The 25843-nt window shown below is 33.4% G+C and overlaps 1 protein-coding gene across 1 annotated transcript in view; it reads right to left on the bottom strand.

Moving 5' to 3' along the window:
* Window positions 1-2689: 2689 nt before the first annotated feature.
* CNBD1 (cyclic nucleotide binding domain containing 1) overlaps window positions 2690-25843 on the bottom strand; it is a 329575-nt gene continuing 306421 nt past the window's right edge. The window contains 4 exon segments of the mRNA XM_060115720.1: window positions 2690-2711; window positions 3234-3425; window positions 3427-3471; window positions 5045-5166. Coding sequence (XP_059971703.1) covers window positions 2690-2711; window positions 3234-3425; window positions 3427-3471; window positions 5045-5166 — 381 coding nt within the window.

Genomic DNA, 25843 nt, shown 5'->3' with positions numbered 1-25843 from the left:
ATGTATACATATATCCCCATATACCCTCCTTCTTGCATCTCCCTCCCACCTTCCCTATCGCACCCCTCTAGGTGGTCACAAAGCACCAAGCTGATCTCCCTGTGCTATGCAGCTGCTTCCCACTAGCTATCTATTTTACATTTGGTAGTGTACATATGTACATGCCACTCTCTCACTTTGTCCCAGTTTACCCTTCCCACTGCCCGTGTCCTCAAGTCCATTCTCTACTTTGTGTCTTTATTCCTGTACTAACCGTAGGTTCTTCAAGACCATTTTTTTTTAGATTCCATACATATATGTTATCATATGGTATTTGTTTTTCTCTTTCTGATTTATTTCACTCTGTATGACAGACTCTAGGTCCATCCTCCTCACTACAAATAACACAAGTCCGTTTCTTTTTATGGCTGAGTAGTATTCCATTGTATGTTTGTGCCACATCTTCTTTATCCATTCATATGTCAATGGACACTTACGTTGCTTCCATGTCCTGACTATTGTAAACAGTGCTGCAGTGAATATTGTGGTACATGAGAATTCCAGATATCAGTAAAATTAAGGTAGTTGGTATGCATAATTTTAATCTAAATGACTTGAGGTATAAATTCTGCATCTGGACAAAAATATATTATCTTCATAAACTAAATTACCAGTGTCATTATATTAAAAAAAGAATATACTTATATTGCTTAAACTTAATAACCCTGTTCTCATTTTTCTTTAGATGCTCAAGGCAATATCTGAGAAGCATGTACACAGATTACAAAACAAGTTATTTCCTATTTTCCAAAAGTTAACAACCTAAATAAAGAAATCACTCTTCAAGTCCTTTTAAATACTGTCAAACTAATTATTGAACATCTTCATCTAAGATTGTATGTAAATAGTTGTATATATAATCCTCCAGATACAATATGTAACATTTATGCACTCTTTTATGTTTCTTGGATTCTGTTCAACTTATCCCAGGTTGAGGTATAATGAATTTATTGCTTCATTTAGGTATTTCTAAATATTATTGATAAACTGGATCATTTAAGTGATGTTGGCTCTTCAATGTATTTTATATGGGTGCAGATAGAGTGTGAACTATATACCTGAGAAAATGTCTTTTTCTCATATATGGATTACATTGCCTGCACATTCTAATCTATAAAAGATTGTTATATATAGTAAAAAAAAAAACCCACAAAATTGTAAAATGAATTACTAGAAAACTAAATGTTTAATTAGTCACAAAACATGTCAGTGGCTTTATAACATCTGTCTCAGATGAACTAAATGTAGAATGGAATTTAAAATATGAACAACACACACAAAAATGTAACTAAAGCTTATACTACGCCATCTATTTGAATTTTAGTTTGTCGGATGGCAAAGAAGATTCTGATACATGCTTGAAAGAAGCACTTTCATTTTTGAAATGTTGGTTTACATAAAAGAGTCCACAGTGTATTTATTTACCTTGCAGCAGTTAACATAATTACTACAGGAAAAGAAAAACCTAGCCTATGTCAAGTGAGAATATTATAACTATAACTGGTGGTCTGTAATTATTTTTAAGTGATATGCACCTTGAGGGGTTTGGTATTTGAATTTCACAGAAGGAAAGAATATTAATCAAAGCTATTTCAAATGTATACCTATTAAAAATGGATACATGAATTTGGAGTTAAACAAAATCAGAGTTAAGAAGGTAGAGCATACATATTCTCTGAGACATTAAAATTAAAACAAACCTTGAAATTCAGAAAAAAGAATTCAGTCAAATCATACACAAGTAATGTGGAAAAATTTCTAATTGAGCTTATTTAAAGAAAATTTCTCACCCATGTTAATTTCTATACATTTCTATATCTTTTAACCATTTATATTTCATATTCAATTGCATATCCTATTTGAATATTTATAATGTTTGGAGGGTCAATCACAGGTGACTGCACAATTATTCTTCTAATATCACTAGAGCTCTAAAATTTCAACATCATTTATTATTAGAGAAATACAAATCAAAACTACAATGAGCTATCACCTCATACTGGTCAGAATGGCCATCATGCAAAAATCTACAACAGTAAACACTGGAGAGGGTGCAGAGAAAAGGGACCCCTCCAACACTGTTGGTGGGAATGTAAATTGGTACAGCCACTATGGAGAACAGTGTGGAGGTTCTTTTAAAAACTAAAAATAGAACTACCTTAGCACCGAGCAATCCCACTCCTGGGCATATACTTGGAGAAAACCATAATTCAAAAAGATGCATGCACTACAATGTTCATTGCAGCACTATTTACAGTAGCCAGGATATGGAAGCAACCTAAATGTCCATCAACAGAGGAATGGATAAAGAAGATGTGGGACATATATACAATGGAATATTGCTCAGCCATAAAAAATAACAAAATAATGTTACTTGTAGCAACATGGATGGACCTAGAGATTGTCATACTGAGTGAAGTAAGTCAGACAGAGAAAGGCAAATATCATATGATAGTGCCTATATGTGGAATCTAAAAAAAAAAAAAAGGAAACAAATAAACTTATTTACAAAACAGAAGTATGGTCACGTATGTAGAATACAAACTTATGGTTACCAAGGGTTAAGGTGGGGAGGCAGATCAATTGGCAGATTGGGTTTGAAATATACACACTACTATATATAAATAGATAACTAATAGCACAAGGATCTCTACTCCATATTCTGTAACAGCCTATATGGGAAAAAAATCTAAAAAAAAAAAATAGAGTGGATATATGTATAACTGATTCACTTTGCTGTACACCTGAAACTAACACAACATTGTAAATCAACTCTACTCCAATAAAATTTTTTAAATAAAATAAAATTTCATATAAAACTTTAAATACTGCAATCCATGGAGCTTCATATACACTTGGTCTATTGGAAGATAGTACACACTTGACCTGAACCAGAAACACTTAAGCAATGATTTAAAAAAAAAAAAAAATATATATATATATATATATATATATATATATATATATATATATATATATATATATATATATATTCCAGAAAAGGAGAAAGTGTTGCTATTAATGGTAACTTGGGAATTGGCAGAGAGATTTTAGTAATTTAAAATCAGTCTTTTAAAATATTGCTAATGTATTCTAAAAGTAGCACAATTAAGTCAGATAGACTATGAAATTATAAAGGGGGTTATCTATAGATATGCTTTCTCTGTAAATAACATACATACACCCATACTTACTTGAGTGTCCCAATTTGTCTGTGAAATATATCTACTCTTGCCAAAAACTCATCAAATAGAATGGTATAACAGTTGAAATAAAAGACATTTATGTATTTACCAAGTAGGTCCTTATCTTCAATAATTGCCATCTCAACATCTTTTCCAGTAACTATTGTGTATGTGAAAGGAACTTGAAGAACACTAATCTCACTTCTCCTTAAGTTGACCCATATACACAAGTTTTCTTATTTTTTTTCTGTAAGAGATATAGATAACCAATGTTTAATGAACCACTTTCATATAATGGATAAATAATTTTGGTATATGGTATTTAAAATAAATTAGCAGTTTCATGCAAATCAGAGAACATTTATTTATACATGTATTTAAATTATATTAGAAAAATAATAGATTGGTGAGAACTTCAGCATATCTAAGACAGTTGAAGGCACTGTGGTTTAGTGATCTAGAAATTAAATGTGTTAATACACCAAGATGTTTATGAAATCTTGAACTCATTCCATTTTTTAAGGTCCTAGGATACTGTTTTGTAAGCATAATTTTAGTATGCTTTGTGAACCACCATTTTTTACCTCAGTTCCAGCTGCAAGGCACAGTTGTTGAGCTAGCAGAGAATAATGAAAATAAGCAGAGAGTGTCAGGAATGGAACTGATGAGATGATTAACTGAAAAAGATGAGGTTCTACCCTAACTTTTTTGTATAAATAAAAAAAGAAAAATGGAAAGTGAGTTTGACTCAGGGAACTAGCAGTTTAAGTCCAAATAAGTAATTTTGTGGAAAAGAGCTGACAGTAATTTCAATATGCATAGTTCTGGAGAAAAAAATTGAAACTCCAAATTATCTTTTCAAGGAGAGCCCAACAGTGTTAAAACAAGGATGAGCTGCTGAGCAGTAAGATTAAAAAAAAAAAAAAAAAGTAGAATGTAGCCCTCAGCGTAGGACAGTGACAGAACTCAGAAGAGGTGAAAGCCTTTACTAAGTACCCTGGGGTCAAAAGCCAATAACTAACTAGTTGATATGTCACTTATATAAATGGCAAATCTTTACACTGCATATGACTAGTACAGCAAAATTCAATGAAGTTTGCATATTAGATTGAATTACATTGAAGACTGCTTAACCAGCCAAAATGGATTAGTTCTAACTTTCCTGTCACTATGTATTAGTGTTTTGCCTATTCTAAAACTTCATAAAACTGGAATCATACAGAATGCACTGTTCTGAGGTTTACCTTTTCACCCAACCTAATGCTTTGAGATTCATCCATATTTTTGTATGTATCATAAATTATTTTTATTGAGGCATGACATTCCAATGAATGAATATACCACAATTTTTCTATCCATTCAATTGTCAATGGATATTTGGATTACCTACAGTTTCTGGCTTATGAAGATTCATGTAAGTCTTTTTGTAAGCATACATTTTATTTCTCTTGAGTAAATATCTAGAGTGGAATTTTAGGGTCATAATATTAAGTGCATTTTAACCAATCTGATATGCTTATAGAAGTACTTTGTTGTAGTTTTAATTTGCATTTATCTGATAAATAATGATGTCAAGCATCTTTTAATGTGCTTCTAGGCTGCTCCTAAGTCTTACAATTCAATATATATTACAACTTATTTTACATTCCTGAATCTTACAACTCAGTAAAAAGAAGAAAATAAATGCAACAAAAATCAGTCAAAAATTGAACAGGTATTTCACAAAAGAAGCCAAGTAATAAATGACCAATAAACACAAGAAAACATGTTCAATATCTACTACTATTCATTAAGATAGGCTAATTGATTAAAAATAATACATAAATTTAAAATTTACCACTTTTCTTGATTGTGGTTTTGAAAGTCCTACAATACTTCTGCAAATCTTACAATATCCAGAATTAATATAAGCCACAAAAGAGATTATATTTCCACTTTCTATTATGACAATAAAAGTCGACATTTAATTCAACAACTATTGAGTAAATTTGTTAACGAATGACAGTTTATAGGTAGTCCTTTGTATATGATAAAAATTTACATCTGACATTTATATCAGCAACTAATATAGAAGTAAATATTGACAAGAATTTGGCAGTAAAATCAATAGTGTACTAGTAAACTGTATGGTGGAGGAGAGGAAGATGAGTGTGGGGCAAGCCCCAAGCTGTAGCATTTGCTGATTTTCACGGTGTAGATATTTCTACCATGGCTAGTTTGAAACTGCCAATGGTTTAACAACTGGCTCAAAAAATCTCTGAATATTTAACATTTGGATCTTCAGAGCTCAAAGTGTATAATAAAAAAAAATAAAGAAAAGGTTATTTAATTGTCACCAGTCATTTATTTTGCTTAAATAAAAATTTATGGTCACTCTTCTACTGTCTTATATTTTGTCTCTTACAGCCAAACAATAAAATTATAAAGATATCTTCAAATATCAAAGTATAATATAGCTGTAGAATTATGTGTAAATTGTATAGACATGGAAATTTTTCATAGATCCTACTCCTAAAAGTAAAGTGTAGTGTTTTGCCAAGACGTTATATGATAGTAGAGACTGTTTTACTTCTTTTAGTCAATCAGCAGGACATAAAGGGAGGTATAGAGTCTCCTGGAAATTGTTACAGGTAAGAGAAACATGCACTTAGTAAAGAAACCCATTATTTTTAACTTTTAGAGCTTCACTACTGTAAATCTTTTCTTGAAAGTCAAGCCTTACATAGATCATAGAGAAGTATGCATAATATCAAAGTGAATAAAGATCATGGGAATTGGTATTAAAGGCAAGGTTACAATGGAAAAGCTGAATCACTGCAGCAAAATCTATGAAGCAGTCTCACTCCTTATAGGGGACATTTGCTGCCTCAGTAATTGTCTATGGTCTCTGTACTAATCATAGAAAAGGTTTATCTTAATGAAGACAACACAGCAAAATCGTTTTCATCTAGGTAAGCAGGCTGAATTTAATGACATTTAAAAAATATCTCATCACACGTAAAAAATTTTAAATATTATTTTTTTGACTAGAAAAATAATCGTACCAATGTCTGTAAAGACTTAATACCTTTCTCTTTTGTTTCTTAATTTTATTCATTCAGCCTCTGAACCTGTTTCCCATTATAAAGAACTTATGCCAGTGATTTCAAGATAAATGTTGTCATCTCCATACCCTTTCCTCTTGGGTTACATAGAGAGCTATGAACAACATAGAAAGATCCAAAGGATTATAACACAATATTTTTTTTTTCTTTTTTTGCCGTACGCAGGCCTCTCACTGTTGTGGCCTCTCCCGCTACGGAGCACAGGCTCCGGACGCGCAGGCTCAGCGGCCATGGCTCACGGGCCCAGCTGCTCTGCGGCATGTGGGATCTTCCTGGACTGGGGCACGAAACCCTGTCCCCTGCATCGGTAGGCAGACTCCCAACCACTGCGCCACCAAGGAAGCCCTATAACACAATTTTAAATGAAAAGATTTAGTCATGGACTATATAAATGACATTTTATTCATTATTATTTAAAGGTAATATTCAGGAAATAAAGTTGATTTATATTTAAAAACAGAGTTTCAGTTTAGGAATTTGAAAAATTTGGGAGCTGGATGATGGTAAGAGTTGCACAACAATGTGAATGTACCTAGTGTCACTGAACTGTACAATTAAATATGGTTAAAATGGTATGTTTTATATTATGTGACTTTTACCAAAATAAAAACATAAATAAATAAAGTTTTAAAGAGCCTCATCAAAACTCAAACTCATATTCTAAAACCTGAAAGCATTAGACCTTTATGAAAAGAACTAACTTGACTTTATCTTAAAAGTAAATTAGAAAGAGAAGAAAACCAGAAGGATTCATAGAAAGTGAATATCATGTATTGTTCTTTTCCTTCCTGTTGTTTTTCATGTGCCAGGAAATAGTCACAAGTCTAATAAAACTATTTTATTCCAATTTTCAGATCAGTTAGAAGAAGTCATGATAAGAAGGATAATTCCCACCTGGCTATTAGTATCAGCACTGGGACAGTTAAGGTCTCAGTTTAAATGGATACTAGTGATTAGAAAGATTGTTAAAGGGTATCTTCTTAATTCAGATAAACTCAAGTCCATTAGCCCAACAGACCAAAACACAGTTTTGGAGCAGAAGTGTGTCTGAGTATCAGCAAGACTGATGCAGCTTCAAGCAGAACATGCATTAGCTTAATGGATACCATTTCTCCTTGTAAAACTAGAGTACTAGAAAAAGAACAATATTAAAAAAATAGTGCTAATGAATATTATTTTTGAACTTTAATTTCAATATGGGGAAACACTTTTGAACATGTTTTCCTTATGAATATATTTTTTTGCTTTCCTAAAGGGTTAAGAAAGATCTTGGTTAGAAAGGACCTTGCATTTACTATTTCTATAAGGGTCCATACTAACGAAACTTTAACCAATATTAAACCATGCTTATTTATTATTTTAAAATGTATATTTATATGAAAATAAATAGCATGTATGGCTAAATGGAAGCAAATTCTGAATAGAAATGCATATCCAAAAAATTGAACACTGATAAATTTTCTAATTTCCATTTATACTACACCTTCTGAATTCATGGCACATTAAGATAAGTCATTCTTCTAAAGTATGAGTACTATATTTAAAATACTGTCATGCATATTAAATACCTGCCACTTTGCATAAGAAATTAAAAATAAGTGAGCATTTCTCTAATCACACAAACATGAGATTTGGAAAAATGTTGTACTAATTATTGATAGAGGAAATCCAGAGAAATATGGGTGGAAGAAATTTAAATTTTGAACACACCTCAGAAACTATTCCAAGAAAAGAATTTACTAATATAATACATTTATAGAATTTCACAGAAAATAACAGAGTATGACTTGTTACTTATTGAAAATTAGGGCAGATGAAGAAGGTCCAGACTTGGTGTTAAATTCCCTCCACCCCTTTCTACTTCCCCTTCTTCCCCCATTATCCCCTTTCCTCTGTCCCATGCTCCAAGATAGGACAAATACTGGCTTAGAGCCTTTTACAAGTCAGGGCAGAAGGGATTATGGAGATTTGATGCCCAGCCTGATAGCCAAGAAAGTCACACCCTCACCTCAACTCTCTCACCAGATTCAAATCTTCATTCAAATCTCACCCTCTCATGACTCTGCTAGTTTATCTTACAGTTTAACCTGCCCTTACTACCTCTCTTACCCCCGGACCAGGGCACGAACCCGTGTCCCCTGTATCGGCAGGCAGACTCTCAACCACTGTGCCACCAGGGAAGCCCTACTATAGATATTTTTATGTATTTATGTACACATGATATATACACATTTATAGCAACATCAGAATTAGGAAATATAAAATAAAATTATATTTATAAAAAAGCAAGAGACAGAATTAATCAATTTGATTACCAAAGTTAACCAGTGCTTACAGAAAAACTATAATCAATCCAAACAAAAATATTAAATTAATTAAATATTAAACTAAAAAACTAATGCTATATCCTAAAATTTTATTATTAAAATGTAGCATTACAGGGCTTCCCTGGTGGCGCAGTGGTTGAGAGTCCGCCTGCCGATGCAGGGGACAAGGGTTCGTGCCCTTGTCCAGGAAGATCCCACATGTCGCAGAGTGGCTGGGCCCGTGAGCCAAGGCCACTGAGCCTGTGCTTCCAGAGCATGTGCTCGGCAGCAGGAGAAGCCACAACAGTGAGAGGCCCGCCTACTGCAAAAAAAAAAAAAAAAAATTAGCATTATATGTTTTTTTTTCATTATAATTAAGTTCACATTTCAAATGGCCATGAATTTAAATATTAATTTATTTGAATCAAAATTTAAAAATTGAAACAGTCACCTCTTCAGGCAATATACCAATACTCCTTAACTACTCTTTATCTTCAGTAGTCAACAGATTTAATTAATCTCTCTTGTTCTTGACACACCTTTCTGCTCTTCTCATAAGAACTTCCTTTTCTTAGTGATGAGGATACCCTCAGACTATCCTCTATGTACTGTACAGAGTCAGTTTTTTCCTCCCTAAAAAATGTCTCTTCCATTTTCCCTAAAAATGGACAAACTGGTATTTTTCTGGTATTAAACCTCAATTCCCTCCCTTAAAAAATTGGATTAAATCTTAGACTTATTTAATTAAACTGGTGTTAGTGTCCAACTTTGAATTCTCTTTACCATTCTCTCTCAGTAGATGATACTGATAGATAGATGGAGAGATAGATAGATAGACAGATGATAGATAGATTTTCTATAGACATATTTATGAACACAGATATTCAAAACTAGAGGTATGAATATATGGATATGGGTATATAGGTGCAGGGGTTGTGTTGTACAATATTTCATGGAATTCCATATTTCTCTATTTCTTCTTTACATATACTCTGTCTTTTCATGGTATTTTTCATGATGTTCAAAGATCTGCTATACAGATTAAGGGTAATATTATTACTCTTGTTACATAGGCTTTAGTGAGCCTGCTGTTTTCATAATCACATCATTCAGTTTTCTCTTTTTATTTGAATTTGGAGCACTAATTTGTAATACTGAATTTAATTTCCATCATGCTTGATGATTACTTTAGTAAATATAAGAAATGCATTTAACTGTGCCTACCACAAAGTAAATTCTGTATACAAGTTTGCTGCTTTCATACTAAATTTTGACCCTCAGGCTTTCAAGATATTCCAACCATATCTGGGCTCTTAATAAAAAATCACTAAAGGAATGGAAGAACCATGAGCAAGAGTCAGCATAAACTCAAAACTATAAATACAGACCTCCAAATACCTCAAACACTAGAATTACCAGAATGTAAAATGCTTATATATGAAATGCTAAATAATACAAAGGTAATTTCTGGAAGGACTTGTGTAAAATAGAAATTTTTCTTATAAGTTTGGGGAAATTCATTAGATCAACTGATGGAGTGTGTTTTGGGGTTTTTTTATGATTATTACAACAATTCCTTTTGGTACTTTCTAGTTTTCTAATTCATACTTCTCTTTCATTTGACATTTTATATTTTCTAGAAATGTATTCTTTCCATGTAGTTTTTCAATATGTTAGAATAGACTTGTTTATGACACATACTTCTGAAATCTTTATTGTGTCTTTATTATATTTCATGTGCTTATAATGCTTTTTCCAAAATGATTTTTTCTAAACAGCATTTTATTTCACAAATAGCTTGTTTCTGTGTAAATATTGCTTCTTAGTTCATAAATCTGTCTTTATTTCATTATTTTTTAAAATTCTTTTTTCTTGTTTTCTAATAAATGTATTTAACACTACACATTTCTTCTCTCTACTGCCCTAAATATACTTCATACATTTTGAAATATAGTGATTTTACTATGATTTGGTTGAGAGTTATTTCTTAATTCCTTTTTTAATCAGTAGGGCACAGCAACATGTATTTATTTCATTTCCAACATTTGGGACTATACATTTTCTATTCTTTTAAATCAATTTTAAGTTTTCTTGTTTGTTTTGTTTTGTTTTGTTTTACACTTGACTATATGTGATCATTATATACAATATATTTTGTAATTATTCCTTATTTTTTACATGCTGGGGAAAAAGTTTTGTTGATGTGGAGTTCTTCATATATATAAAAGTTTGACTTTTTAAAATTGTAACATTCAGTTTACAGTTGTTAATCTATTTGGTCTCTCAGTTCCTGAGAATGTTGTGTAACCAAACTAAAATGATTATGATTCTTTCTCTTTTTTTTATCACAACAGTTTTACACTGCATTCTACCCTGCTGTATATTAAGATTATTTCATCAGCTTAACTCACATAATTTAACTAAATGCATCATGCCATTAATATTTTTCTGTGGAAAGGTCTTCTATTTTAATTTTTCCTCTTTTACACTTGTCAGTATTTCCTAGTCAGCTTTCCATTTTAGTATGTATAAATAAATGTCATTATTTTTGAAAGACTCCATAGTATGGAGGTATCATAATTTAGGTCATCATTTTTCTAAAGTTGAGGTTTTAAACGGTTCCAAGTCTTGCTATTTTAAAATATGCTACAATAAATTTCCTTCCTGTACATCTGCAGATAAGTGCATAGTTTTCTATAAATTAAATTCCTTATAAAACATGTAATAATAAATTCTGATAAATTTTGCTAAATCAGAAAATGAAATCTAATTATTGTTTTAATTGGCATGCCTTTGATATTTACTGAGGATTAAAGTTCATTTATTTATGTATTTACCACTTGCATACTTTTATGAATTTTTGTTCATACACACTGCCCATTTTCAATCCTGAAATTTTTGTCTTTTTTATCTGTAGTAACTCTTTATATATTATGGTTCTTTAATCTTCATCATTATATACATTGCAAATATTTACTTCTAGTTTCCTAAGAATGATTTTACTTGTTTACAATTTACCACATAATTTTTATGATTTTGTTTGTGGTCAAATCTGTTAAGAGTTTCTTCATAATATCCATATATTATTGAGAAGATTATTACTAATAAAATGATTATATATTGTTTCAATAGATTTATAGGATTTTGCATTTTAATATTTCCTATAATTTACAATTTGAATAATGTATGAGCTAAGAATTTTCATCTCAAATGGATAGAAGTCCCCAAAACAGTTGTTGAAAATTCTACCTTATCCTGATTGATTTGAAATGTCCTTGATTTCATGTATAAATTGATATAAAGTTATGAAGGTTTTTCTGAACTTACTTTGTTGCAATCCACTTTTTAAATTATTTTACTATTAGAATATGTTTTGATAACTGTGAGATAACTTTTCCCACTGAAATTTTACCAGATTTTCTTGGAACATATTAAATGTTTGCTCTTCCAGACAAAATTATGATGCTGAATATTTATGTTTGTCCCCTTCAGATTCCCTTTCTAACTTTCTCTATTCTGTTGGCTTTTTGTTAAATTTGGCCAATGAGAGTCAAAGGAAGGAGATAATAAATGAGAGAATTTGAGGTAGTTATTTCCCTCATCTGCCATTTTGATGGACTACTGTGTAGCAGAGGCTGAACACCTGTACTGAAGACCCCAATTGCCACAGGAAAAACCTGTAGATACAATGTGTAGTCAGATCCTGATAATTCCTCCCTCCCCTTTCCCCTTCAGACTTAGACTTTGTAATGATTTCCTACTATTGGAGGTCCCTGGGTGCTTCACCATCTTTTGTTAGTTTCCCAAAATCTTACCCTCACTTTTGTAAGTAGTGCATTCCTTAGACTCTCTTTCATCATTCCCATCTAATATGCTGTCTATTTACTGCCAGAAGCCCAATTGATACCTACAATTTGCTTTTCGAATCCCATAGAGTATTCTGACAACATTTTCATTTCCATTCTATTCAATTCATATACTAATTTAGGTAGAAATGCATGTTTATCATATTCCAATCTAGTTTCTATTTTCCCAGTCTTTTTAATACCATTCCCCCAAATTATATAGTTTGTCTCATAAAGGATTTGCATTTTTCTCTTAGTTCATTTCTGGACATTTAAAATTCTGTTGATATTTTAAGTGATGTGTCCCATTATTTTGCATAGTTTTTGTTTCTTATATAAATTATGAATTGTTGACTTAAGAAATGGAAACTGATTCTTGTTGGTGCAGTAAAAGAGAAAGTTTTGAAGAAAGGATTGACATTTAACCCAAAGTCAATTACATTTATGGTGCCAGAGTCAGAATAATTCAAGCTTCATAATTGCCATACTTAAGATTTTTATTCCACAAAAGTAGTAGTGAACAAATTTGGGTCAGGTTCCAGATCCACAGAGGATTTATTTCTATTCAGTAGGGGTTGATCTTCAAAGAAGAATTTAGATGACATTACCAATGATTGACTATATATATGCTCAGTAAACAGAAACATTTAAAAGAAAACATTTCAAATAACATAAGAAATGTAAGACTATCATCTTCCAAAAATATTTCTGATTCACTGATATCATTCTTTCTCTTACCTAGCATCATGATACTAGGAAAAAGATGCGTATATATATATATATGTGTGTGTGTGTGTGTGTGTGTGTGTGTGTGTGTGTGTGTTTAGCTTGACTTTCAGAATCAAATTCTATTTTCCACTGAAATGACAAATTGACCTTATCTCACAGGGTTCTTTAGAGGATCAAAGAGATAATCTTTATAAATAGCAATAAATTAATAGAAAAAATTATTTTCATATTTGTGTAGAAAAAGTTTCTTCTTTTTCACCTGATAATCATATATTTTAGCCATAAATTATAGTTAACCATGGTAATTGTACATTTAACAAGAATACACTGATTAGTGACTTCATTCTGACACTACCTAAACATCTACATTGATCTCAGTTTAATTACTTAAGCAATATTATTTTAGAGATGAATAATCACATACTAAATGGACTGGCCAACAAAGTACATGAATAATATGATGCATTTATCATTTGTACATAGTACAGATTATAATTAAATTTATTCATTATTTGAAATACTGATTTACCTCACAATAATCACTGATTATTGTGATTAATTTCACAATAACTAATTTTGATTCAAGATAATATTCCACTTGGCATATCTTAACGTAATTTGGACAGTGTAGCTAAATGGCTTGAGTAAAGAAATTTATTTTATTACATACATTCAGAACACTGGTTATTTATGCTCAAATTAGTTCAATCACTCTATAAGATATTTATGCAAAAGTACATTTCAGTACACCTACTGGTGATCCGGCTTCATTTTTGTACACACTATTATGACAAGAAAAATGTGTGGTTATTTTTTAATATTTTAATATTTTTCAAAACAACTTTAAAAAGATGTGATAAATCCTATTTTCATTTTTAAATGGAATATTAATGTTTGATAATTAGGTTTTATGGACTCTTTATATTAATCATCTTTTATAATATCATTTGTTGATTTTTCTGAAACTATTGTTTTTCTCTTAATCTCATTACTTTCAAATGTTAGACAACTCAATACAAATTGCATACCTGTAGTTTCTTCTTATTGTTATCTCTATCTTTAACTTAATAATTAATCCATCTTAAATAAGTTTTCTGTTTTTCTAATAACACTTTTTATTTAGAAAATTACTAGCCTTTCCCCACTGATGTATAATACTTCTTCCATTATATATTATAAACTATTGTCCTACACACTGGGCTCTTTTATAAGCTAACAGGCTAAATGGAATGAAATGAAAAAGTTGTTAGAGCTTTTATAAGAAATAAATTTACAGCATGTGTCAAAAGTGTCGTAATCTTTTAGCCACACTGATGAAATGTATCTAATTCTAAGAATTTTTCTTAAGGAAATAATCAGGTAAGTACTTAAATATATAAGTATTCAAAACCCTGTGTGTAAGATATTTTATGCAACTTAAATGATGATCAATAGGGAAATGTTTAAATAAAGTATGATAATCCATTGGATATATTATGCTTCCACTAAACTTCATAACTTCTAAAAACTGTTACTGACATTGAATATGTTAATTTTATAACGTCCAGTGGAAATGAGTTCCATTAACTCTATAGTATTCAACTTTGGTTAAAAATATACAAAAGCCATTGTTTCTGAATTAAAAATTTGGAAAAATATAGGAAAAGGTTGATGTCTGTAACAGTCAATGTTTTAAGAGTATAATTATAAGTAACTTATGCTTTGTAATCTTCTGTATACAATAAATGTACACATTGTTTATATATTATTTTCATAATTACATTAAATAAAACATTTTCTAAAATAATTTTAGAACAACTGATTCATAATGTGGTCTCTGGTAGAGGTATACAATAATTACACAATAAAAATAAATTGCTTTTGAGCAATATGGTATAATAGGAAGCCTGAGACCCCCCTTTCTCCCACAGAGACACTGATTCTACAGCGATCCATGGACGAATTCCACTTGTGAGAAATCCAGAAACTAAATAAGAGGCTCTTGTATTCCAGGCGAGCACAAAACCAGCTGCATCAGAGCTGGTAAAAAAAATCCATGACACCCTCGTGCCATAGTCTCTCCCCACGAGTACAACTCCATACAATCAGGAGAAAACTCCCAGCTCCTGGTTTCTCCCTAGGAAGGGAAAGAGAAGGCTGGACTATGTGTACAAAGTTCTGAACTTTCAGGGGAGCTGCCTGAGGGATTGGATTCTGCCTTGTCTCTCTGAGATCACTGACAGAACTCAGCATACTCTAGAAGCCTGGTGGCCTCTGAGAGCAAATAAAAGCTGGGTAGCATGCTGCTTCTTCAGAACACACATGGTACAGCAAAGTCCAGAACGGCTTGATGGCCTCTCCCTCAGGAGAAAGAGAAGAGTGGTGCATGCACACAAAGTTCTGGCTTTTCAGTGGGTTGCCTGATTTATATCTTGTCTGAATCCAAACACTAATAGGAATAGGGTGCCAGGTTGAGGTCCACTGAGAACAAAAATTTTTCAGTGTGTACCAGAACCTACAGTACCATATATAGACACTATGTGGCACTCCTGATTAGAACTTGGCAAACCTCTTCAACAAGGAGATTATACACACAAGCCTAGACAGAACACATCCCCAGAAAAGGCTTGAAAAATCTCTAGAGTATCCAGCTGGGCTGACTGAAGAAGTTCCTCCCTGTGCAGAACCATTCCACAAAGACTGGGTGAAATAGTTGATTTTTTAAATTCCAAAGTTCCAGCAGAAGATAACAAGACATACAAAAAGCAGGGAGATATGGGATATTCAAAGGAACAAATAAAATCCCGAAAAAAATGACCCTAAAGAAAGGGAGAAATATGAATCAGCAGACAAAACATTTAAAATAAACATCATAAAGGTTTTTAATAAATTAAAAGAGAGCACAGAAAATAACTAACAGAATTCAGGAAAATGATGTATGAACAAAATGAGAATATCAAAAGAGATAGAAACTATGAAGAAGAACTAAATAGAAATTCTAGAATTGAAGAATAAAATAACTGAATTGAAAAATTCACTACAGGGCCTTAACAGTTCTTGACTAGACAGAAGAAAGAAAGAATCAACAAACTTGAAGACAGGACTTTTGAAATTACTGAGGCTTAGGAGCAAGAATAAAAAGAAGAAGAAGAAAAAAAATGAAGAGAGCTTAACAGACTTGTGGGGCATCATCAAATAGAATAACATGTACACTATAGAAATCCCAGAGGAGAAGAGAAAGTGGCAGAAAACCTATTTGAAGAAATAATGGCTAAAAACTTTTCAAATTTGAGAAAAAGTGGACATACAAATTCAAGAAGCTCAATTCACTCCAACCAGGATAAATCTAAGAAGACCTACACAAAGACACATTATAATAAAACTGTTAAAAGTCAGAGGCAAAGAGAGAGTTTTGAAAGCAACAATAAAAAGCTACTCATCACATACAAGGAAGTTCTAGAGATCTGTTGTACAATATTATACTTATAATTAACAATAAAGTACTTAAAAATTGTTGTGTAGGTCTCATGGTTTGTGTTTCTTACACAATAAAAATATATTGTTAAGATTTAGCCTCTGAGTTACTAACAGATTTTTTTATTACTTCTCCATCAAAATATACCCTGAGTAATATGCACACACACACACACACACACACACACACACAAAATTTCCTATGAACAAAAATGTCTCAATTGAGATCTTGTTAATCAATCATTGACCTAAGGTAGAAGGCATGTAATTTTAAATTTTGACAAAATATTTTTCTCTGTTGAAACTCCAAAATTATGATTACTTAAGATGTTTTTACAGAGACAACTGAAAATGGTATCAGAAACATTTTAGTCAAATTTCTAGAGGTATTGAAACTATGTTTTTTTCTAAGTTTGAAGACTCATCCTTCTATCTAAAAATGCAACTGTAGAAACAAAACTAACCAAATTATTTAATTTAATTAAATGATTAGCTTGGACCTCCTTTCTTGAACAAACACTTAAGTTTTTCAAAAAGTTTGAAATACAGTTGACTTGACAAGGCAAAAAATGAAATGTAAAGCAAGTATAGGAGAGTTAAATGTTCCTGGATTCTAATTCAAAATATTTAACTTATGTCTTTAGGAGTTAAAAGAACATCTACACAGTGTCACATATGTAAAAAGCAAGGAGCAATCAAAAATTTTTGTTCACTTCATGTGAAACTTGAACTTGATTTAGAAGGTGTCATTATTCTAAGAAACTTTCAACTTAGACATATTTTTAAAATTTTATTCAGATAATTTTTAACTTTATTCAGATCATTTTGAGTAGTAGAACTACAAATCAAAAAGAAAAAAACATGAAAGGACATCAAAATAAATTATACAGATTCATACACATTACACTTATCACGTATTTCAGTGTAATACAAACATTTATAAGCTACATAGAATATATTTTTCCTGATTGGTTGATTCAGTCTCTATTATTTTCAAACTCCACACTTTGTACAGTTAATTTCTTTCTCATAGAGCAATGTTACTTTGCATCAGGTAGAATATGCAGAAGTTTTGCCTCAGTAGTGGGGAAAAATTAGACCCAAGCTAAATCTAAGAAAGATTAAAAGCAAGATATAAAAATATTGAACTGCTGTCAAGTACTAAACTTGGACCCTGAGCAAAGTTCAAGAAAATGTGGAGAAATAGAAACAAATATTCATGACTGCAAAAGTAAAATTTAGAATACTTGAAATTCAATACAAAAATACAAAACATGCATGCAGAAAAAAAAAACAATGAGTATATAACTCATAATGAAGAGAAAACTAAATTGATTGAAAGTATACCAGAAGTGATATAAAGGACAGAATAAGAAGACAAAGACATTAAAACCCTTATTATATATGCATCCCATAAACTAGTGGAAAGAATGAGCATTTTAAGTAGAAACATGGACAATATATAAACGATGCAAATCAAATTTCGAGAGATGAGAACTAAAATGTCTGTTATGGAGACGGAGGAAGATGGCGGAAGAGTAAGACGTGGAGATCACCTTCCTCCCCACAGATACATCAGAAATTCATCTACACGTGGAACAACTCCTACAGAACACCTACTGAACGCTGACAGAAGACCTCAGAGCCCCCAAAAGGCAAGAAACTCCCCACATACCTGGGTAGGGCAAAAGAAAAAAGAATAAACAGAGACAAAAGGATAGGGACGGGACCTGCACCAGTGGGAGGGAGCCGTGAAGGAGGAAAGGTTTCCACACACTACAAGCCCCTTCATGGGCAGAGACTGCGGGTGGTGGAGGGAGAAAGCTTCGGAGTAGCGGAGGAGAGCACAGCAACAGGGGTGTGGAAGGCAAAGAGGAGAGATTCCCGCACAGAGGATCGGTGCCCTCAGGCACACACCAGCCCGAGAGGCTTGTCTGCTCGGCCGCCAGGGCGGGCAGGGCTGGGAGCTGAGGCTCAGGTATCGGGTTTCAGTCAGAGCGCAGGGAGAGGACTGGGGCTGGCGGCAGGAAGAGAACCTGAAGGGGTTAGTGCACCACGGCTAGCCCGGAGGGAGTCCGGGGAAAGGGTCTGGAGCTGCCGAAGAGGCAAGAGACATTTTCCTCCCTTTTGTTTCCTGGTGAGCGAGGAGTGGGCATTAAGAGCGCTGCTTAAAGAAGCTCCAGAGACGGGCGCGAGCCACGGCTAAAGGCGCGGACCCTGGAGACGGGTGAGGGACGCTGGGGCTGCTGCTGCCACCACCACAAGGACTGTGTGAGAGCGCAGGTCACTGTCCATCCCCGCTTCCGGGGAACCTGTGCAGCCCGCCACTGCCGGGGTCCCGGGACCCAGGGATGGCTTCCCTGGGAAAGCGCATGGAATGCCTCGGGCTGGTTCAATGTCACGCCGGCCTCTGCCACCGCAGGCCCGCCCCGCACGGCATGCCCCTCCCTCCCCTCGGCCTGAGTGAGCCAGAGCCCCTGAATCAGCGGCTCCTTTAAATCCGTCCTGTCTGAGCAAAGAACGGACGCCCTCTGGCGACCTACGCGCAGAGACGTGGCCAGGTCCAAGGCTGAGACCCGGGAGCTGTGAGAGCAGAGAAGAGACAGGGAAATCTCTCTGTGCAGCCTCGGAGGCAGCGGATTAAAGCTCCACGGTCCGCTTGATGTGCCCTGCATCTGTGGAGTGCATGAATGAACAGCGAATCATCCCAAATTGAGGAGGTGGACCTTGAGAGCAAGATTTCAGACTTTTTCCCCTTTTCCTCTTTTTACAACAAATTATCCCAAATTCAGGAGGTGGACTTTGAGAGCAAGATTTTTGATTTTTTTCCCCATGTTCTCTTTTTGTGAATGTGTATGTGTATGCTTCTGTGTGAGATTTTCTCTGTATAGCTTTGCTTCCACCATAGGTCCCAGGGTTCTAGCCCTCCTTTTTTTTTTTTTTTCAATAATTACTTTTTATTTTTAATAATGCTACTATATTTTATACTTTATTCTATTTTACTTTATCTTCTCTCTTTCTTTTTTTCCTACTTTCCCTTCCTCCCTCCATCCCTCCGACCCTTTCTTTCATTCTTTCCTTTCTCCCTCCCTCCTGTCTGTCTGTCTGTCTTTCTTTCTTTCTTTCTTTGCTTCCTCCCTCCCTCCCTTCTTTCTTCATTTCACTCTTTTTTTTCATTCCTTCCTCCCTCCTTTCTTTCTTTCTTTCTTTCTTTCCGTCCTTCCTCCCTCCCTCCCTCTCTCCCTCCCTCCTCTCTTTCTTTCTATCTTCATTCCTTTCTTTCCTTCTTCCTTTCTTTCTCTCTCTCTTTCTTTATTCTACTAATTCTTTCTTTCTACTTTTTCTCCCTTTTATTCTGAGCCGGGTAGATGGAAGGCTCTTGGTGCGGCAGCCAGGAGTCAGTGCTGTGCCTCTGAAGTGGGAGAGCCAACTTCAGGACACGGGTCCACAAGAGACCTCCCAGCTCCACATAATATCACGCGGTGAAAATCTCCCAGAGATCTCCATCTCAACAACAGCACCCAGCTTCAGTCAATGACCAGCAAGCTACAGTGCTGGTCACCCTATGCCAAGCAACTAGCAAGACAGGAACACATCCCCACCCATTAGCAGAGAGGCTGCCTAAAAACATAATAAGGCAAAGAAACACCAAAAGACACAACCAGACATGGACCTGTCCACCAGAAAGACAAGATCGAGCCTCAACCACCAGAACACAGGCACTAGTCCCATCCACGAGGAAGCCTACACAACCTACTGAAACAACCTTAGCCACTGGGGACAGACACCAAAAACAACAGGAAATATGAATCTGCAGCCTGCAAAAAGGAGACCCCACACACAGTAAGATAAGCAAAATGAGAAGACAGAAAAACACACAACAGGTGAAGGAGCAAGATAAAAACCTACCAGACCTAACAAATGAAGAACTAATACGCAGTCTACCTGAAAAAGAATTCAGAATAATGATAGTAAAGATGATCCAAGATTCTATTTCCAAGATCCAAAATCTTGGAAATACAATACACAAAATGCAAGAAACAGTTAACAAGGACCTAGAAGAACTACAGATGAATCAAGCATCGATTAAAAACACAATAAATGAAATAAAAAATACTCTAGATGGGATCAATAGCAGAATAACTGAGGCAGAAGAATGGATAACTGTCCTGGAAGATAAAATAGTAGAAATAACTGCTGCAGAGCAAAATAAAGAAAAAAGAAAGAAAAGAACAGAGGACAGTCACAGAGACCTCTGGGACAACATTAAACGCACCAACATTCAAATTATAGGGGTTCCAGAAGAAGAGGAGAAAAAGAAAGGGACTGAGAAAATATTTGAAGAGATTATAGTTGAAAACTTCCCTAATATAGGAAAGGAAATAGTTAATCAAGTCCAGGAGGCACAGAGAGCCCAATACAGAATAAATCCAAGGAGAAATATGCCAAGACACATATTAATCAAACTGTCAAAAATTAAACACAAAGAAATCCTATTAAAAGCAGCAAGGCAAAAACAACAAATAACACACAAGGGAATCCCCATCAGGATAACAGCTGATCTCTCAGCAGAAACTCTACAAGCCAGAAGGGAGTGGCAGGACATAACTAAAGTGATGAAGGAGAAAAACCTGCAACCAAGATTACTCTACCCAACAAGGATCTCATTCAGATTTGATGGAGAAATTAAAACATTTACAGACAAACAAAAGCTGAGAGAGTTCAGCACCACCAAACAAGCTTCACAACAAATGCTAAAGGAACTTCTCTAGGCAAGAAACACAACAGAAGGAAAATACCTACAATAACGAACCCAAAACAATTAAGGAAATGGGAAAAGGAACATACATATTAATAATTACCTTAAATGTAAATGGACTAAATGCTCCCACCAAAAGACACAGATTGGCTGAATGGATACAAAAACAAGACCCATATATATGCTGTCTACAAGAGACCCAAATCAGACCTAGAGACACATACAGATTGAAAGTAAGGGGATGGTAAAAGATATTCCATGGAAATCAAAAGAAAGCTGGAGTAGCAATTCTTATATCAGACAAAATAGACTTTAAAATAAAGACTACTAGAAGAGACAAAGAAGGACACTACATAATGATCAAGGGATCGATCCAAGAAGAAGATATAACAATTGTAAATATTTATGCACCCAACATAGGAGCACCTCAATACAGAAGGCAAATACTAATAGCCATAAAAGGGGAAATCGACAGTAACACACTCATAGTAGGGGACTTTAACACCCCACTTTCACCAATGGACAGATCATCCAAAATGAAAATAAATAAGGAAACACAAGCTTTAAATGATATTTTAAACAAGATGGACTTAATTGATATTTATAGGATATTCCATCCAAAAACAACAGAATACACATTTTTCTCAAGTGCGCATGGAACATTCTCCAGGATAGATCATATCTTGGGTCACAAATCAAGCATTGGTAGGTTTAAGAAAATTGAAATTGCATCAAGTATCTTTTCTCACCATAACGCTGAGACTAGACATCAATTACAGGAAAATATCTGTAAAAAATACAAACACATGGAGGCTAAACAATACACTACTCAATAAAGAAGTGATTACTGAAGAAATCAAAGAGGAAATTAAAAAATACCTGGAAACCAATGACAATGGAGACATGATGACCGAAAACCCATGGGACGCAGCAAAAGCAATTCTAAGGGAGAAGTTTATAGCAATACAATCCCACCTTAAGAAACAGGAAACATCTCGAGTAAACAACCTGACCCTTCACCTAAAGCAATTAGAGAAAGAGGAACAAAAAAACCCCAAAGTTAGCAGAAGGAAAATAATCATAAAGATCAGACCAGAAATAACTGAAAAAGAAATGAGGGAAACGATAGCAAAGGTCAATAAAACTAAAAGCTGGTTCTTTGAGAAGATAAACAAAATTGATAAACCATTAGCCAGACCCATGAAGAAAACAGGGGAGAAGACTCAAATCAATACAATTAGAAATGAAAAAGGAGAAGTAACAACGGACACTGCAGAAATACAAAAGATCATGAGAGATTACTACAAGCAACTCTATGCCAATAAAATGGACAACCTGGAAGAAATGCACAAATTCTTAGAAATGCACAACCTGCCAAGACTGAATCAGGAAGAAATAGGAAATATGAATAGACCAATCACAAGCACTGAAATTGAAACTGTGATTAAAAATCTTCCAACAAACAAAAGCCCAGGACCAGATGGCTTTACAGGCAAATTCTATCAAACATTTAGAGAAGAGCTAACACCTATCCTTCTCAAACTCTTCCAAAATATAACAAAGGGAGGAGCACTCCCAAACTCATTTAACGAAGCCACCATCACCTTGATACCAAAACCAGGCAAGGATGTCACAAAGAAAGAAAACTACAGGCCAATATCACTGATGAACATAGATGCAAAAATCCTCAACAAAATACTAGCAAACAGAATCCAACAGCACATTAAAAGGATGGTACACCATGATGAAGTGGTGTTTATTCCAGGAATGAAAGGACACTTCAATATATGCAAATCAATCAATGTGATACACCATATTAACAAAGTGAAGAAGAAAAACCATATGATCATCTCAATAGATGCAGAGAAAGCTTTCGACAAAATTCAACACCCATTTATGATAAAAACCCTGCAGAAAGTAGGCATAGAGGGAACTTTCCTCAACATAATAAAGGCCATATATGACAAACCCACAGCCAGCATCATCCTCAATGGTGAAAACCTGAAACCATTTCCACTAAGATCAGGAACAAGACAAGGCTGCCCACTCTCACAACTCTTATTCAACTTAGTTCTGGAAGTTTTAGCCACAGTAATCAGAGAAGAAAAGGAAATAAAAGGAATCCAAATTGGAAAAGAAGAAGTAAAGCTGTCACTGTTTGCAGATGACATGATACTATACATACAGAATCCTAAAGATGCTACCAGAAAACTACTAGAGCTAATCAATAATAAATTAAAAATAATAATAAATAAATAAATAATAATAATAAAAAATAAAATGTCTGATATGAAAAATATAATAGATATAATTTATAGGTTAGACACTGCAGACAAAAAGTTTAGTAACCTTAAAGACATGACAAAAGAAATTATCCAAAATGGAGCAGAGAAGAAAAAAAAGAGAATCATGCACACACATACATACACACACACAGAGAGAACAGAACATATTGAAACATGTGATAGGTTTAATTCATGTAATATACATGCTATTTGCATATCCAAAAAAGAATAAGTGAGTACTTGAAGAAATCATGTCTAAAATATTCCACATTTAATTAAGATTAATATTCCACCCCATAATAGCAAAATATATTTTTTTAAGTGTACGTGGAACATGTACTACAATAGACCATATTCTGGGGCATAATGAAAAAAAAAGTCTCAATAAACTTAGAGATTCAAATCATACAAGATATGTTCTTTGACCAAAACAGAATTAAATTTAAAATTATTAGCTGGCAAAATCTATAATATTTTGAAACTTAATAACATATTTCCAAATAAACAATGGATGAAGGAGAAATAAAAAAGGAAAGTTAAAAAGAATTTTGAATAAGATGAAAACAAAAAGAGTAACAATCCAAAATTTGCATATACATCTAAAGCAGTACTTAGAGAGAATAGTATTAAATGGCTATATTAAGAGAGAAGAAGGATCTCAAAACATAAACTTCAGCTTCTGGCTTAAGATACTTAAAGAATGAATTAACCACAAAATACACAGAACAGAAACTAATAAATATAGGAGTAGAAATCAATGAAATAGAAAACAGAAAAAGAGTAGGGAAAATCAATGAAAACCAAAGCTGGTCCTTTGAGAAGATTAATAATGTTGAGATATCTCTAGCCAGACAGAGCACAAAAAAATATCACAACAACCCTCAGATAAGTACTATTATTACCCCCATTTTACAAATGAGAAAAATAACACACAGAGAAGTTACATGATTTGATCAATGCCTCACAATTAGAAAGTAGTACAGCCAGAATTCAAACCCAAATTATCTCCCTCCTCCAGCCATGATTTGAAATACATATTTTATTTTATAATGTATATTTATATAATTACAAATTCTATCAATTAATATTTGTATAGCTATATTGTTGTATATAGATATGATATAGTAAATAATTATATGCAAATAAAATAAATCTCTTCCCACTTTCTGGCACTTTTTCACTTTTCAGTATATCTTGGACATCTTTATGTATTTGCACATATGGTATGCCTCATTCTTTATATTGGTGGCAGACTCCGACCATACTTTATTAATGTTTCATAATTTATTAACCAGCCCCTTATTGATGGGTATTTGCTTCCCAGAGCAAAAAAAAAGTACAATAAAAATTACTGCACATATATCTTTGAATAGATAAGTACACATTTACTGGTAATATAAATTTTTAGAAGTAAAATTTCCTGCATAAAGATTGGTATTTTTTATAGATTTTGCCATATTTGTCTTGAGGTATGTTGTACCAACTGATATGCTTATCTCAAGTGCATAAGATTCTTGTTTGCCAATGTTAGAAAATCTTCTTTATTAGTGAAATTTTGAATGTTTACAAATATGACAATTGGAAAATATTAATTAAATAAAAATGAATATTTGAAATGATTAGCAAAGGTAAGTTATGCACTATTTTCCATTCCCTTATTGAGAACTGTCTTTTCATTCTCTTTTCTTCATTTTCCCTCTCTTTCTCTCTATCTCTCTCTTTGACCACTTGAGATTTTACAATTGATTGGTAAGAGTCATTTTATATTAAAAATAGCTTATGTATAAGGTGTACAACAACTTTATCAGCTCTCTGTTTGTATATTAATACTTTATGGATCATATTTATGCAGAATACTGAATTTTTATTACTCGGAAATTAATATTTCAATATAAATTTTAAAATTTCAATTTCAAAAAGATATTTTACCTTTTTTGTTAGTCATGTTTAAAAGAGATTCCCCCACCAAAGGTTAGGAAATACATTTGCCAATGTTTTCTTATAGCAGTGTTATGATATCCTAGATTACACAGGGGCTTTTAATCCACCTGAATTTATTTGCCTCTGTTTACTACTTGTCCAACAATCAGGCATTTAATAAACTATCTTTTCTCTACTCTTTTGCAATAACTCTTCTA

Source organism: Mesoplodon densirostris, chromosome 13 (assembly GCF_025265405.1).
Source record: "Mesoplodon densirostris isolate mMesDen1 chromosome 13, mMesDen1 primary haplotype, whole genome shotgun sequence".
Taxonomy (NCBI): Eukaryota; Metazoa; Chordata; class Mammalia; order Artiodactyla; family Ziphiidae; genus Mesoplodon; species Mesoplodon densirostris.
Note: the sequence above shows the minus strand (reverse complement) of the source record. Positions and strands in the feature narration are given on the sequence as shown.